The sequence below is a fragment of the Mustela lutreola genome, chromosome X (assembly GCF_030435805.1).
Source record: "Mustela lutreola isolate mMusLut2 chromosome X, mMusLut2.pri, whole genome shotgun sequence".
In the NCBI taxonomy this organism is placed as follows: domain Eukaryota; kingdom Metazoa; phylum Chordata; class Mammalia; order Carnivora; family Mustelidae; genus Mustela; species Mustela lutreola.
The window spans coordinates 94008097-94026294 of record NC_081308.1 but is presented as its reverse complement, the minus strand read 5'-3'; the positions used below and the strand labels follow the sequence as shown (position 1 = coordinate 94026294).

Sequence of the window (18198 nt, the reverse complement as noted above, 5' to 3'; positions counted from 1 at the left end):
ATTGATAACAAAGATTTTGCTGATTCTTGTTTTAATAAAAAAAGGTGACCAGCAGAAATATTAACAGGGCAGATTTTGAACTTTATTGCTACTGAGATGTTTATAATAAATCTTTCTTTTAGGAGACACACAGATGTTTAAAAACAAGTGGTCAGTTTGGTCATGAGTTGCAAGAATCCTTCAGATTCCTAAGAATGGTTGCTCAAACCAGTTGTTTGGTGTTATTTACAGGCAAGCAAAGAGATGGTGAATTTTTGTATTTTTTAGCCAATGATATGATACCACATCGATACAGACTAAGTCTTTTTACTTTAACCATGAAACGAGGGAAGGAGAAAGGTGTGTGTGTGTGTGTGTGTGTGTGTGTGTGTGTGTATTGTACATGCATATATATGAACAGATATTTTATATAAAAAATTCAGACCTACTACTTGTAATATTTGATCCAAATATTACACCTTATTACACCACAATACCTTGTGGAAAACACAAGGTAATTAAGGCAAGAAAAGAAAAGACACCACTATCTTCGTTGCTAGGCAGCATGTACCCTGCTTTAGACAAGAAAATAGAGAGGGTTAAGGCAAAGGATCTAGATCTTATAAAACAGTTTGTTTGGATGCATTTCCTCCCCCTCTTTGCAGATTCCTAGGGTATACCCTCCTAACCAAAGACTAAGAGAAGGATGAGACAGCTATCTTTGGATTTCTGCTAAACAAAACCTTCTTTTGCCTAAATCATTTTGCTAAATATTTGAAGGCAGCTGGCATAGGAGAAAGAGCATATGATAAAGAGTTAGACACACTTGGGTTTAAGTACCAGGGTTACACTCTTACTAGCTATGTGTCCTTGGGCAAATTACTTCCACTTTTTTGAGTCTCAGTGTTCTCATCTGTAAAATGGGTTAGTGATCTGCATCTTCTAGGATTATTGCAAAGATTAAACAAAGTCACATGTGTAAGGTAACTAGCAGAATGTCTGGCTCACAGTTTCCTTCCTTTCTACTTTTTCTTCCGTGGGGCCAGAATGGCCTTATACTTACCATCTAAGTTTGAATCTGATTTCAGCTCCCTACTCTTGAAGTTTTCTAATTTCTAGCAGAAAATTGCTCATTAGTTTTAGCTTTCAAAATTATTTTGCTTTCAGAATTCCAAATGATATTTTCTTAGATCAAAAGATGTAGTGCATTGTTTGTTTGTCCCTGGACTCCTGCTGTTTTTGCCCTGTTAAGTCAACAGATCAATAATTATTTGCTAAGCACCTGCCATGCGCCATGCATTGTGTGGAACACCAGATAGAACAGTTAACAAGACAAGATTTTTGTCAGTGGTGTGTTGGAACTTTTTTTCAAAAGCTGATGGTGTGCACTTTTTCCCTATTCTGTGTCCAATGGCATAATGTTGTTAGCTAGAAACCAGTCATCGGGAGTATTTACACCACAGAAATTGGTAAATGATACAAGTAAGAGCTATTTTCCTCCTTATAGAGTCAAAGGTTTTCTAGCACATCTCTTTTAAAAAAAAAGATTTTATTTATCTATTTGACAGAGATCACAAGTAGGCAAAGAGGTAGGCAGAGAGAGAGGAAGGGAAGCAGGCTCCCCGTTGAGCAGAGAGCCCAATGTGGGGCTTGATCCCAGGACCCTGGGATCATGACCCGGGCTGAAGGCAGAGGCTTTAACCCACTGAGCCACCCAGGTGCCCCATCCTATCACATCTCTTGTTCCTGATCTTTTGGGGTATAAATTCCTGTGAGAGGGACAGTAAGTGAATGAACAAACATATGAAAAACATGGCCATATTTCTTTCTTGCCCAATAACTTCTAGTGGAGTTAAAATTTCCTAGAGGGGCTATATTGCTCAGAGCAGCATTTGCAATCTCTTTTAATTTATGCTGTTCTTTAAAAAGTAAAACTGAAGACTGTCAAAGTGATATGCACACATAGTTTTAATGGTTAAGAAATGCTAAAAAGTTTGTGTCAACTATGAAGCAGTTCCTAGGCCTCCCTCCCACCTTTCATCGGAAGCAACCACTTTCTTGTCTCTTTTGCTTTTTATTCTGGTATTTACTTCTGGGTTTGTAAATACCATACCACCACTGGTCTCTCTCTCTCGGTTATCTCTTGATTAATCAATTTATCATTTATTTATTTATTTATTATTGAGAGAGAGAGAGAGAGAAGGAGAGGGGGAGGAGGGGTAGAGGGAGAAGGAGAGTCCTTTGTGTATTTTTAAAGATTATTTGAGAGTGAAAGAAAGAGAGAGCAAGAGTCTGGGGGGAGGGGCAGAAGGAGAGAGAATCTTAAGCAGACTGTGCTGAGCACCAAGCCTGATGCAGGGCTTAATCTCATGTGTCTGAGTTCTGGGCCTGAGCTGAAACCAGGAGTTGGTTGCTTAACAAGCTGTGCCACCCAGACGCCCCATGGAGAAAGAGAATCTTAAGCAGACTCCACTCCCAGCGTGGAGCCGGACACAGGGCTCCATCTCACAACTGTGAGATTATTCATGCATGACCTGAGCTAAATTCAAGAGTTGGATGCTTAAGGGACTGAGCCACGCTGGCACTCCTTGATTAATCAATTTTAGACATTATTTGTTGACTTTCTATTACAGTTGAGGATTTTTAGCTCTTATATACTTCCTTATGTTCCTTCAAACCTTCAATATACGTATGCCACAATTTTTAGTTAAATTCATATTTGGTATTTTTTGTATTATACCTATCTAAATATCATTGATTGCTGATCCATATGGTATATTACGGTAACAGTTCATTCTGTGTGTAACTTTTGATGTTTACTGGGGTTAACAATTGTCTAATTTTTAAATTTGTTTACATTAACTTGAATTTTGAAGTCTTTCCACACTGTCTGATAAAGCTGTGGAATTTTCACAGAACAATTTTATACATGGCAAAAATCCCTTATCAGTTTCATTTGTTTTTCCTGAAGCTCTCTGTCCTCCTGTTCCAATCTAAACTTATTGCTCTCTAAAGCTTCTGCACAACTGTTATACTAAGATCTCCTTTTTCAATACCCTGGAAGGTCCTTTTCTCTTTTTTTTCTGTGCTGAATCCACTCTTGCATGAATCTTGTGGCTCCCATTATTTCCCCCCAGTTTACTCTTGTTTTGGTGGAGCACACTCTCTAGTGAGAAAGCTATAGGGATGGTAAATTTTCGAAATTTTGCATATCTGAAAGTCATTCTTCTATCTTCACTATTGGTTGATAGTTTGAGTATAAAAATCTAGGTTAAAAAATCATTTTCCCTAAGGCACCTGGCTGGCTGTTGGAAGAACATGTGACTTTTGATCACGGGCTTTTAAGTTTGAGCCCCACGTTGGGTGTAGAGATTACTTAAAATCAACCATCAAATAAAATCATTTTCCTTTAGCACTCTGAAGACAGGGCACACTGTCTTATTTCCATTATTGGCATTCACAATTCCAATGCCATTGTTATTCCTGAGTCTTTAATGCAACCTCTTTTCATTCCTCCCCATCTCTTCCAGAGGCTTTTAAGATTGTCTTTATTCCTGATGTTAGGAAATTTCATGATGATGTCTGGGTCCTTGACATACATTATGCAGTATATATTGTGGGGTCTTTCAATCTCATTCTACCTGGGAAATGTTTGTATATTATTTATTTGATAATTTCTTCGACAACATTGTCTTTGTTCTCTCTGAAAATACTATTAGTTGTTTATAAGATTGGGTTGATTTTTAAATTGTCTAATTGTTTCTCTTGTATCATCCATATTTTTGTTATAAATTACTCTTCCTAAAAGAGCCTCTCAATTTTGCATCTTCTTTTACTGATTTTTAATTTTTTTCCCTATAATATTGTTAATTTCCAAGAGTTGGTTCTTGCTGTTTGATTATTCTATTTTGATAGCATCCTGATTTTGTTTTGTAAATATGGTATTTTATCTTATTTCTTAGAAAATATTCATTGTACTTTGAAATTCTTTTCTGCTGCCTGTGTTTTTCTCCATTTCTAATTTTTCATGCTTCTTTGTTTTGGTCTTTCTATTTCATTTAGGAAGTTTCCTTAATTCTTAATTTCCTTAATTCTCTGGTGATCCTGAATGAAAAGAATGAAGCTCTAAGAGACAGATTTGAAGGTGCATGTACATTGTGTGTTTGTTAACCAGTGGAGAAATTGGCTAGCCAGCTGAAGTTTTTTATCAGTACCTGTAGATCTTGCCTCTTGGGCTACACTCCCTTCAGGGAAGAATACTCCCATCTTCTTGGGAGTCATAATCCTGGTTGTCACTATTCTAGGAGTCATGGAGGGGGGAGACTGGGACTCTCATTGTTAAGTATAAACACTTCAACTTCATCACTCTTTTTTGTGGCTTGCCTAACTTTTACCTTCCTTTGGATTATGTGTCCCAGCTCTAGAGCTGTTCTGAATCAGTTTAACCTGTTTCCAGCAGGGTTTGGCTTTCCTTAATAAAGGTGGGGATGGCAGATGTCTAATCACTCCTTACAAGGACATTCAAAGGGCTGTCCTTCCTTTAAAGTCCTGCCTCACTCCAACTTCTACAGTACTTGGTGCCTCTAATTCCTACGCCTTTGTAGGATTCTCAGGGGGGGAAATCTGCTAGTTGCTTACCAACAATCCCCCTTGGGGGAATGGTGTGGAAGGTTGGTGTTTCTGTTCCTTGTCCTCCTTGTTTGAGAGCGATATTTGAGAGGAAGAGGAGACTGAGGAAAAAAATTCGACCTCACTATCTTCAATCAGGAAGTCATGAAGGAAAAAAAGAAGTTACAAAAAAGTTATTGGTGGATCTGGCAGTTACTTGATTTAGCAAATATTTATTTAGCTCAGATATAACATGGTTAAGAGCATGGGCTTTGAAGGCAGAGTGCTGTACATTTACTTAAGCTCTCTGTATCTTCTTTTCATTATATTAAGTTGGGAGTAATAATAGTGCCTCCCTCATATAGTTGTTGTGAGAATTAAATGAGTTAATACACATAAAGAGCTTGCCTGGCACCTAATAGCTCCTTAATAAATGTTTATTATTAGTGGTATTAGTGTTGTTCTTTTTATTATTATTATGGGCTCAGCACTTTGCAGGTGATACCATGGAGAACAAAATAGAAATAAGTTCTTTTCCTCAATGAAGGGGAATGGTTTTACCATTTTAGGGTGCTAAGAACACTGGGTCTAAAATTGGGACTTTTAGGGGCACCAAGGTGGCTCAGCTAGTAGGGTATGCAATTCTTGATCTCATGGTTGTGAGTTTGGGCCTCATATTGGGTGTAGAGATTACTTACAAATAAGGAAAATCTTAAGATAGAATAAAATAAAATTGGGATTTTTACCTATTGGTCACAAATTCAAGACTGGGATAAGGTCCTTGACCACTATTTTTCCAGGATGGTATTATTAGAGTTCTTTGTTCCTCTTCTGAAGTACAAATAATAGCAGCTCTCATGTATTCAGTGCTTACTCTGTGCCTCGTAATTAACATGAATGTTCTCATCAGATCTGTAGATCAAGCCTACAAATTAGGTATTATTATCTCTACTTCATGGATGATGAAACTGAGGCTCAAGGTAACTTTTCCAAGGTTATACAGCTGCTGGCAAGTGGCAGAGCAGGGATTCCAATACTGATCTGCTAACAGAACCATTTAACTACATAATAAATTACACTGTATCTCATGTCCAATGCTTTATTCAATGTAATATTGCTAAGCGACTAACACTTTGATTTGAATGGGTTTTTCAGATTGTTTTCCTCTATCCTAGGAAGTACTAGGACTTTATGAGGACCCATGAAAAAAGAACAGTAAATCAGGGGTGCCTGGGTGGCTCAGTCGGTTGGGAGTTTGCCTTTAGCTCAGGCCGTGATCTCCCGGTCCTAGGATCTACCTTCCTGCTCAGCAGGGAGTCTTCTCCTCCCTTTCCCTCTGTCTCTCTCCCCAACTCATGCTTACTCTCTTTTTCTCTGTCTCAAATAAGTAAATAAAATCTTTTTAAAAAGAGAGAGAGAGAACAATGAATCAAAATGGAGGGATTGGGGGGGTAGGAAGCCAGTGACAAACTTCCTAATTTAGTCTCAGGATGATTGGGCAAGGATTATCACTTTGTACCTTTAAAATTTGACTTCTGAAGTAAGGTTTTCATGCCTATATCCTTTACTTTTGCTGTATTCCTAATGCTTGTTTTCAGGAAAATGCTACTGGCTACAAATGCATATTGCTAGAACACACATTTGGGATAATTTTTCCAAATGTGGCCTTATTTGCCTAAGCAAAGGAAATCCTCTGGATTTCTCAGCAAACCCAGGGGCCCCTGAAGCTCCTGGAACCCACTGGTTTCTATTAGCTTAAATATATGTGCCTGTCAGGGGACGTGGTTAGGGCTGAAGCATTCCAGGATGGGGCGCACCAGACACTTGTCAGGAAAGGTTGCCTGCTGCTTACAGTGGCTACACTTTGTACATCATTCTATAAAAACAATAAGGGAATCATTCTATAAAAATAAAGGTATTATATTCCTGAGTATCATATAAAATAGATTGGGTTATTAGCCATCTTTTGGCTAAGATCAAGGGTTGAGATCATGCATTGTTGGAGGTACCACCTTGAATAAGAGGAATTTGATTACCATCTGGTTTCTCACATGCCTGGATTTTTGTTCAAAAGTAGTGTTGCCATTTTGTCCTTCAAATGATGCTTTCTGACCCAGGTGTGTTTCAATGTATGTTTCTAAGGACAAAATGCTTTGGAAGCCAGTTTTGGGTCTTGTGAGCACAGTAAGTCGGGACTGATGATGGTCAGCTTAACAACAGCATGAACCATTAAATTGAACAAATTTGAAAATCACTGCTCCTGACCCAGACCTTGTTTTCTTGGATACCAAACTCCAAGAAGCCTAGGGTAGAAGTAGCTAAATTTGCTGAATAACAAACAATCAATTCTCAATCATTTATTCATAATTCATTCAGTCAGGTTCAGGTCCATGCAGCAGGCAAAACTAATAGATTGAGTCACGAGTGTGATGTCAACAAGGTCATCCGCCTGACAGAAACTCCTGCCAATGCTATCGTGCTTCTTTGGAGTTGTGGTCAGAAGCAGGGACAGAGGGTGTGGAGACGGCCTTTTTTCCCTCACCCCATCTTCTACCTCTTCTTTCATTATTTGCAGCAGCCGCAGCTGGAGACCTTTTGTGACCAATGTTCACAGAGTGTGCCTTTGACTTACAGGAAGGGACAATTTCTACTACTGAAGGGTACCGAAGGGCACAGTGGGTGAAACAGCACCACAAACCAGCTGGGACACAAATTCAGGCCCTCACGGTGAGAGTGGGCCCTGTGACAGTTCTTTTGCAACGGAACGCTATGAATTGCTACAGCTATGCCCTTTCCTTTAGCTTCAGGTCCCTCTATTTTCGTGGCTCTGTGTGTATATGTGTGTGCACTTATGCACATGCACATGTGTAAGGTGTATGTGTGTGTGTGTGTGTGTGCGTGCACACATATGCGCACACACGTACGTGGGCAGGTGTGCTATGTGGTGGAGGCTAGAGAATCCTGAAAAATAGGCTTCAGGTTTCAGTCGTCTTGGAGAGTTGCTGTCAGTCAGCTCTAGCAGGGGTCACTCCAAGAACACAGAAGGCAGCATAGGCTGACTAGCTGAAAATCCTGTGAGATGGGTCAACTCAAAGGTGAGGGTGTTGTTTTTTAATAGTTTCAATCTTTGCTTTTGGCTGTAGGTAGATACAGTCTCTTTCCCAGAAGGCTTCGTGCCTTTCAAAACAGAATACTAGCATTTTCTCTGCTTTCAGGGGCTTGCTGCCCTGTGGTTTTTTTTTTTTTTTTTCTTACACTCATTTGTTTTACTAGTATTGATTTTATACTCCACCTTCCAGCCTTAACTTATTGTCATAACCTACCAAAGCCCCAGAAAACAGTCAGGCTCTCGCAAAATTCCTGAGGACCATTAAATGGAGCATCTGAGAAAGTCAAAAGGGAAAGTTAGTGAAAATGCTTTTAGGGACCTCAGTGTGTGTTAGGTGACTAATTGTGGATGCACCTGGCACCTGTTCGCCATGCCTCCTTCTATAGTGTGTGTTAAGGCGAATCAGTGGAAAGACATCCCTAGACAAACACTCAGGGAACTGAAATGTTGATTTCTGCCCTGCTCTTAGTTAGCTCTGTTATCTGGGGCAAGGTTTTTCACCTGAACCATTGGAAGAATGGAGCTGCTCTTAACAAAAATGGAGAAGATCATTATAGATGAAGCAGGAAGATTTGAGGTGAAAATCAGGAACTTGATTTTGGGTACATTGAAAACTAGTGTCCATGTAAAGATATCAGAGTAGGTGGTTGACTTATGAGTCTGGAATTTAGCAGTCTGGGCTGGAAGTATAAATCTGAGATTTATAGCATAAATGTGGTATTTAAAGCCATGAGACCAGGGGAGATCCCCAATGGAGTGAGTGTTGCTAGGAAAGAGGACCAAGGACTGAGCTGTTTAACGTTCTCATGTTAAAAGATCAGAGAGATAAAGGGAAAAATAATATATACAGTCCAAATGGAAATGTCTGCAAGCTAAATTTGGTCCTTGTGCTAGACTAAGTGTTGGGAAATTTCATATGAGTTCGCACCTAAAAAAGACTTCAGGTAATGCCTATTTCAAGCAAAAATGCTAAACTAAGAATAGATAACCTGTGTTCTAGTCCTGATTTTGTGCCCCAGTCAGTGACCTTGACAGATCATTGAACTACTCTGAGCCTCCTTTTCCTGTCTAAAGAGATAGAGAACTAGACCCAATGATCTCCAACTGTAGACATTTGTGGTTCTAGACATTTTAGAGAGGAAGAAATTGAAGCCCAGGGAGAGGGTATAAATGATTTGCTGAACATTCTGGTATTAGGAAGAGACCACAGGCCACTGTGACTTCTTCTTCTGTATTGTTTTAACCCACGTATGTGTATTAGAATGCCTGGGACACTTTAGGAATACTGATTACTAGATCCCAAACCTAAAGCATCTCATTTTGTTTGTCTGCATTGGGTTTGGCATTGGTATTTTTGATACTCCTTGGGTAATTGACAACACACTGCTCTGTCAACAGGGCATGGCATTGTCCTGCTAGCTGCTACTATAATTCTCTGCATATTGACTTGTCTTTCTAACATGAAAATGATCCATTCAATTTTAAACCCTCTTATTCAGATGAAGGAGGAAGATAGCTTTCTAGTCCTGGTGAAACCAAAGTAGCAAGTATCAGCTTTCTCTGAAGCTTGGTAAAATGGCATGACCATCGCTTTTCTTGAACTCCATTCTAGAGGTGAAATGTTATGGAAAACCATGAAGCCATGGCCTGTGGAGGGGGTGGGCAGGGATTGAGGGAGGGATCGTTCTCTCTTCCTCCCTACCTTTTTGGAATAGATACAAGTTTGTTCCCAAATCAAATTTACTAGGTCACTAAGCAGTGTGTCAGGGATAGTACACCAAATGCTATTGCTTTTACTTTAAATGTATGGCAGGCAGAGTCACGCTATCCATTGTAGAAGCCTTACTGCTTTACGGTGGCTTCTCAACAAAGCTTTGCCTCTTTGGACACCAGCAGGATATAGGGTTTGTTGATTAAAACCCACATCCTCCATGCATTACCACACTTGGCACTGTCTTTAGGGGACTGTATGTGTATGTTTATGTATGTATCATACCGATGCACATTTATATGTATATGTGTGTGGTTGTGTGTTTCAAACTGCATTCTAGTATTCACTTTCTCCAGGGAGCGCATGTTTAGGAGAAGAGCCATTTTGGACTAAGACAGGACACAGACATGGACTGTGGAAACACATTATTTACAGCCTTAACACACTCACCTTCCATTCTAGTAGTGCCAGCAAAATGATTTTATCATGCATAATGCACTGGTAATTAACCTGGTAAATCTCCTTTGTGTGCCTCTTGTCTATTCCATACTTGTTTTTTTTAGTGCCCTTTATAACTCTAAATCACTTTCTTAGCTTAGGAGCATAAAAATATATTGTGTATGACTGGTTTGCTCATAAAATTGTCATATTTGATATATTTAAAGATGTGAAGGCCTGGGGGAGAAAAACAGAAAAATTCAGGGGAGATACCAAGCAAGTCCTCAGAAACAATTGTTTTTTTCCTCTGGGTCTTCATAGCTCTCCTCCACTCAGACGTGCAGCCCATAATAATGAACACAGGCTTGGAATGCACTCTGAGATTGCTCTAGGGCGACCAGGGCTCAAGATAATTGTAATTTTTAAAAATATATTTCACCATTGTTTGAAACCATCTATAATTCAATTTACTTTATCACACAAGCCATGAATAATGCCAGCCTGGTTCAGCATTCCAGAAACACGCAGTTCTATGGATTCAGCCAGTTGATAAGGACAGATTCAAATGGAAATGGAATTGCAGCATATGTAATCCTGGACACCGACTGGAAAGAATGGGAACTCTATAGTACTTACACTGTGGAAATGGAAATGGAGCTGCTGCGGTTTGGAGGGACCCCCCCCATCCCCCCCGGCCATTTGCTTCCCTGGTGGAAGGCCCCCTCAAGCAGATGCACAATGCTGGTTTGCAGAAGGGAAGATATGTAGAGGTAAGGAATAGAAAAATCACTGGTAGTCAGTTTGGCTCAGCGTGGGTTACAAGGGAACCTATTTAAGGGAAGGTGTATTTTAACACTGGAACACTCAAAGAATCAGTCATTGGCATTCCGTGGAGATAAACATCTTGGCATTCCAGGTAGTTATTCTAAAATAATGAAGATGAGAGCAATTTTACAGCCTTGGAAAATCATCTACAATTTAAAAGCCACCCCGACTCATTTTCATAATGATCCCACTTCCAGAGAGGTTACTCTAAGAAGAGGAAGTTGTGAATCTTTTCCTCAGTCTATTGTTGACAATGACCTGTGATCATTTTCCCTGCTAGAAAGATCACCCCTTCTTCCCTTGATGTATACAAAACCTGTCAGTCAGTTTGCATCAGGATATCATTTCTATACCCTATCTTCTCTGAACTCCCACTGAACTAAAAGACTGTACCTCACAGCTTAGCACAAAATTGCTTTTCAATTGTTTCTTGTGTATTGATTGTCTCTCCCCCTCCCAAACATACCGCTCCTTGAGGGCAGGTACCATAGCTAATAATTCTTATGTGCACCTCCCGCCAACCAACACAGTTGGTGTCCAATAAATACTTGCAGTTAGATTGACTGATGGAACTCCTCTAGCTTGAGGAAGAGTGGAAATTCCATCAAATCTCTAAGAGCCAGAGGGGAACTTTGGAAGGATCCATATTATTCCTGTGTGAGTGTACACCACACCCTTCTAAAACCAAATGCATCTCTTTGAAATGGACTTCAGTTTCTTGTTTGCTTGAGCGTGACATACCCTACTACCCTGATGTTAGTGTCATCATATATTTCCTTCTGAAATCTTAGTAATCCATCCAAATGTTTAGGTTTCCTAGAGGGTAATTTACATCTCAGCAAAACCCTAATTATCAAAACCAGACTCACACTTGAAGGACAAGTGCTATGTTTTTCATCTATAATGCACAAGGTCTATGGACTCTAGTGAATTCAAAATGTCTTTTTTATTTTATGAAGGTGACATAATACCCATCATAGGTGAGATAACCTATTTATTCTCAAAAATTCTATTGCGATCCACCTTAAATTAAGGTACTCAAAATTTTCCATTCATGGACTTTTTCCTCCAAAGCAACACCCGGGTCACCCTTAATTCATGTGATTTGTTATTGTCAGAGTGGTGAGTGATTTTATTTCAGAACAGTGAAATTGCTTTCTGTGTCCATAAAGTCAACAAGACATAGTGTGCTGTAGAAAAATGGAATTAAGTTAGGTAGATGTGGCTTGATTTTAGACTCACCAGAAAGCACAAGGTGCTGCTTCATGGTGCCCTTTATTTACAGCTTCTCTCTGGTAATGCCATTCTTCCTCTTGCTCTCTATAGGCATTGACCATGTCTTTGTGTGATGGTCTGACTTGCTTTGCTTATAGCCCTGCTATTAATGGATTTGCTTACTCTATATGGTACATTTTTTTTTATATAAACATAAAAGGCCATAATAGCCTTGTTAGTATTTATTTCCAGGAAGTCATGTTTCAGTACGATTTTTTCATTACATGACCCACTGATTTTCTGTTTTCCATAGCGGTTTACTGTCCCTAATGGCCCCATTTTGAGGGAAGTGTTTTCATGATGCCAGGAATAACTTCCTCAGCTGTGTTGTCGGTGCTGTTGCCTGTGAGTAAATATGGCTTGCCCCATTATTGTGAAATAAGAGAACTAGTACTTTAGGGTCTGTGTACTCCCTGTCTGTGCTCCCTTTTCCACTGGCAGTCTCCACTACCCACCTCTTTCCTCAAACGGTATGGCTAGTACAAAATAAAATTGGGATATTTTAACCAGTTCCAAGAATTAGTCAGACTTTGGCAAGAATCCAGCAGTTGGGAATATGGTCCTAGTTCCCAGGATTGTAGTGAGGATTATTAAATAAACTGAAGTATGGAAAACACCTAGAATAATACCTGACTCAGAGGAGGCACTCTGAGTGGTAAAGTCCTACGTCCTGCCCAAACACATGGGATTCTCCCACTGATTGCTGGAACCCAGAACCCTCACTTTGACACTCATACCTTTTGCCATGTGTATTATACTCCAGATTCACACTGTCCTTCTTCCTTGGACAAAAGCTATCCTAGCTAATCATCAACGTCATCATTATCAACATGTCTTTGTCTTTCTCCCTCAGATCCCATAAAAAGTGACCAACTACTCTGATGAATGAATTCAGGATCGGGGCATAAATGGCATGGCTGAAGATGACTTAATAGGATGCTCCTTTTTCATAATCTTGGCATTTTTAAAATTTATTTTTTATTTATTTTCAGCATAATAGTATTCATTATTTTTGCACCACACCCAGTGCTCCATGCAATCCGTGCCCTCTATAATACCCACCACCTGGTACCCCGACCTCCCACCCCCTGCCCCTTCAAAACCCTCAGATTGGTTTTCAGAGTCCATAGTCTCTCATGGTTCACCTCTTCCAATTTCCCCCAACTCCCTTCTCCTCTCTATCTCCCCATGTCCTCCATGCTATTTGTTATGCTCCACAAATAAGTGAAACCATATGATAATTGACTCTCTCTGCTTGACTTCTTTCACTCAGCATAATCTCTTTCAGTCCCGTCCATGTTGCTACAAAAGTTGGGTATTCGTCCTTTCTGATGGAGGCATAATACTCCATAGTGTATATGAACCACATCTTCCTTATCCATTCGTCTGTTGAAGGGCATCTTGGTTCTTTCCACAGTTTGGCGACCGTGGCCATTGCTGCTATAAACTTTGGGGTACAGATGGCCCTTCTTTTCACGACATCTGTATCTTTGGGGTAAATACCCAGTAGTAAAATCGCATAGGGAATTTTTCATAGGGAATTTCATAGGGAAGTTCTATTTTTAATTTCTTGAGGAATCTCCACACTGTTCTCCAAAGAGGCTGCACCAACTTGCATTCCCACCAACAGTGGAAGAGGGTTCCCCTTTCTCCACATCCCCTCCAACACATGTTGTTTCCTGTCTTGCTAATTTTGGCTATTCTAACTGGTGTAAGGTGATATCTCAATGTGGTTTTAATTTGAATCTCCCTGATGGCTAGTGATGATGAACATTTTTTCATGTGTCGGATAGCCATTTGTATGTCTTCATTGGAGAAGTGTCTGTTCATATCTTCTGCCCATTTTTTGATATGATTGTCTGTTTTGTGTGTGTTGAGTTTGAGGAGTTCTTTAGAGATCCTGGATATCAACCTTTTGTCTGTACTGTCATTTGCAAATATCTTCTCCCATTCCGTGAGTTGCCTCTTTGTTTTCTTGACTGTTTCCTTTGCTGTGCAGAAGCTTTTGATTTTGTTGAAGTCCCAAATGTTCATTTTCGCTTTTGTTTCCTTTGCCTTTGGAGATATATCTTGAAAGAAGTTGCTGTGGCTGATATTGAAGAGATTACTGCCTATGTTCTCCTCTAGGATTCTGATGGATTCCTGTCTCACATTGAGGTCTTTTATCCATTTTGAGTTTATCTTTGTGTATGGTGTAAGAGAATGGTCCAGTTTCATTCTTCTACATATAGCTGCCCAGTTTTCCCAGCACGATTTATTGAAGAGACTGTCTTTTTTCCACTGGATATTTTTTCCTGTTTTGTCGAAGATTATTTGACCATAGAGTTGAGGGTCTATATCTGGGCTCTCTACTCTGTTACACTGGTCTATGTGTCTGTTTTTATGCCAGTACCATGCTGTCTTGGTGATCACAGCTTTGTAGTAAAGCTTGAAATCAGGTAACGTGATGCCCCCCGTTTTATTTTTGTTTTTCAACATTTCCTTAGCGATTTGGGGTCTCTTCTGATTCCATACAAATTTTTGGATTATTTGCTCCAGCTCTTTGAAGAATACCGGTGGAATTTTGATCAGAATAGCATTAAAAGTACAGATTGCTCTAGGGAGTATAGACATTTTAACAATGTTTATTCTTCTGATCCAAGAGCATGGAATGGTCTTCCATATTTTTGTGTCTTCTTCAATTTCTTTCATGAGTGTTCTGTAGTTCCTCGATTACAGATCCTTTACCTCTTTGGTTAGGTTTATTCCCAGGTATCTTATGGTTCTTGGTACTATAGTAAATGGAATCTATTCTCTAATTTCCCTTTCTGTATTTTCATTGTTAGTGTATAAGAAAGCCACTGATTTCTATACATTGACTTTGTATCCTGCCACGTTGCTGAATTGTTGTATGAGTTCTAGTAGTTTGGGGTGGAGTCTTTTGGGTTTTCCATATAAAGAATCATGTCATCTGCAAAGGGAGAGAGTTTGACTTCTTCATTACCAATTTGGATACCTTTTATTTCTCTTTGTTGTCTGATTGCTGTTGCTAGGACTTCTAATACTATGTTGAACAAGAGTGGTGAGAGTGGGCATCCTTGTCGTGTTCCTGATCTCAATGGGAAGGACGCAAGCTTTTTCCCATTGAGGATGATATTTGCTGTGGGTCTTTCATAGATAGATTTGATGAAGTTCAGGAATGTTCCCTCTATCCCTATACTTTGAAGTGTTTTAATCAGGAACGGATGCTGGATTTTGTCAAATGCTTTTTCTGCATAAATTGAGAGAACCATGTGGTTCTTCTCTCTTCTCTTATTAATTTGTTCCATCACATTGATTGATTTGCGAATGTTGAACCATCCTTGTAGCCCTGGGGTGAATCCCACCTGGTCATGGTGGATAATCTTTTTAATGTGCTGTTGGATCCTGTTTGCTAGGATCTTGTTGAGAGTCTTAGCATCCATATTCATCAGTGATATTGGTCTGAAATTCTCCTTTTTGGTAGGGTCTTTGCCTGGTTTGGGGATCAGGGTAATGCTGGCTTCATAGAAAGAGTTTGGAAGTTTTCCTTCTGCTTCAATTTTTTGAAACAGCTTCAGGAGAATAGGTGTTATTTCTTCTTTGAAAGTTTGGTAGAATTCCCCAGGGAATCCATCAGGCCCTTGTTTTTTGGGAGGTTTTTGATCACTGCTTCAATCTCTTTACTAGATATCGGTCTATTCAGGTTGTCAGTTTTTTCCTGGTTCAATTTTGGGAGTTTATAGTTTTCCAGGAATGCATCCATTTCATCTAGGTTGCTTAGCTTACTGGAATATGACTGTTGATAATAACTTCTGATGATTGTTTCTACTTCCTTGGTGTTCGTTGTCATCTTTCTTTTCATTCATAATTTTATGAATTTGAACTTTCTCTCTTTTCTTTTGGATTAGTGTGGCCAATGGTTTATCAATCTTACTGATTCTTTCAAAAAACCAGCTTCTAGTTTCATTGATACATTCTACTGTATCTCTGGTTTCTACCTCATTGATCTCAGCTATAATCTTGATGATTTCCCTTCTTACGTGTGGAGTTCGTTTGATTTGTTGTTGATTCTCCAGTTCTTTAAGGTATAGAGACCGCTGCTGTGTTCTGGATTTTTCAATTTTTTTGAGGGATGCTTGGATGGCTATGTATTTCCCCCTTAGGACCAACTTTGCTGTATCCCATAGGTTTTGGATCGAAGTGTCTTTATTCTCATTGGTTTCCATGAATTGTTTCAGTTCTTCTTTGATCTCCTGGTTGATCCAAGCATTCTTAAGCAAGGTGGTCTTTAGCTTCCAGGTGTTTGAGTTCCTTCTGAACTTTTCCTTGTGATTGAGCTCCAGTTTCAAAGCATTATGATCTGAGAATGTGCAGGGAATAATCTCAGCTTTTTGGTATTGGTTGAGTCCTGATTTGTGACCCAGTATGTGGTCTATTCTGGAGAAGGTTCCATGTGCACTTGAGAGGAATGAGTATTCTGTTGTTTTAGGGTGGAGTGTTCTGTATATATCTATGAGGTCCATCTGGTCCAATGTGTCATTCAGTGCTCTTGTTTCTTTATTGACTTTCTGCTTCGATGATCTGCTTATTTCTGAGAGAGGCGTGTTAAGATCTGCAATGATTAGTGTTTTCATATCAATATGACTCTTCATCTTGATTAACAGTTTTCTTATGTAATTGGCTGCTACTGTATTGGGGGCATAGATATTTAAAATTGTTAGATCATCTTGGTGGATAGTCCCTTTAGGAATGATGTAATGTCCTTCTGTATCTCTGACTACAGTATTTAGTTTAAAATCTAATTTGTCTGACATGAGAATCACTACCCCAGCCTTCTTTTGAGGGCCATTGGCATGAAAGATGCTTCTCCATCCCTTCACTTTCAGTCTAGGTGTATCTTTAGGTTCAAAATGGATCTCTTGTAGACAACATATGGATGGGTCATGCCGTTTTATCCAGTCTGCAACCCTGTGCCATTTTATTGGCGCATTTAGGCCATTCACATTGAGGGTGATTATTGGTAGATACGTTTTTATTGACATCATGTTACCTTTGAAGTCTTTCTTTCTGTAGATTGTCTCTATATTTCTGTTCAATGCTATTCTTGGGCTTTTTCCTCTTTTATAGGACCCCCCCCCTTAATATTTCCTGCAGTATCGGCTTGGTGGTTGCATAGTCTTTTAAGCCTTGCCGGTCTTGGAAACTCTTTATCTCTCCATCCATTTTGAATGTCAGTCTTGCTGGATAAAGTATTCTTGGCTGCATGTTCTTCTCATTCAGTGCCCTGAGTATATCTTGCCAGCCCTTTCTGGCTTGCCAGGTCTCTGTGGACAGGTCTGATGTTATTCTGATGGGCTTTCCTCTGTACATAAGGATCTTCTTTGTCCTAGCTGCTTTCAAGAGGTTCTGCCTACAATTATAATTCTTCATTCTTACTATTAGGTGTCTCGAGGACTTTCGAGAATCTGTAATCTTGGGGGGAAAACCTTTTGGCCTCTAGTCATGAACACTGGTTCCATTCACGAGATTTGGAAAATTTTCATGAAGAACTTGTTCCACTATATCTTCTAGACTTCTTTCTTTCTCCTCCCCTTCAGGGATTCCAATAATTCTGACATTGGAACATTTCATGGCATCATTTATTTCCCTGATTCTGTTTTCGTGACTTCTAAGCTGTTTGTTCCAGGCTTCTTCCTGATCCTTTCTCTCTATCTGTTTGTCCTCCAGATTGCTAATTCTATCTTCTGTCTCAGTTACTCTAGCTTTGAGAGAATTTAGATGAGATTGGAACTCATTGAGAGCATTGTGAAGTTCATCCCTCGTAGCTTTCAGCTCTTCCCTAATATTGAAAACGTGATCTCTGGTCGTTTTCAGTTCGGCCCTAATCAATTCCGTTTGGTCCCCCATGGCTTTCTCCAACCTAGCTATTGCTTGGATAATTGTTAGCCTGAATTCTCTTTCCGACATATTGTCTATGTGGATAGCCGTTAGCTCTGTTGCAGAAGGCCCATCCTCTGTATTTTTCTTCTGTTGGGCATTCCTCCCCCTAGTCATTTTGGTGAGCGATGGCTGAACGCGTGTAGCTGGGTGTATCGACTGTGGTGCAGTCAAAATGCACCCTGGAATGCTTCTCAGCAATCAGGGTTCCCCACCCAAATGATAGGAAAAAGAAAAGGAAACGAAAAAAAGAGAGAGAGAGACAGGAATGAAAGCTGTAACAAAAGAGAAGGTTCAGCCCAAATGGGCCCCAAGG

The 18198-nt window shown here is 39.7% G+C and overlaps 1 protein-coding gene across 1 annotated transcript in view; it reads left to right on the top strand.

The window, feature by feature from the left end:
• Positions 1 to 18198, top strand: part of GUCY2F (guanylate cyclase 2F, retinal) — a 97130-nt gene that overhangs the window by 11233 nt on the left and 67699 nt on the right. The window contains 5 exon segments of the mRNA XM_059156827.1: positions 6612 to 6620; positions 10275 to 10541; positions 10543 to 10615; positions 12011 to 12046; positions 12049 to 12076. Coding sequence (XP_059012810.1) covers positions 6612 to 6620; positions 10275 to 10541; positions 10543 to 10615; positions 12011 to 12046; positions 12049 to 12076 — 413 coding nt within the window.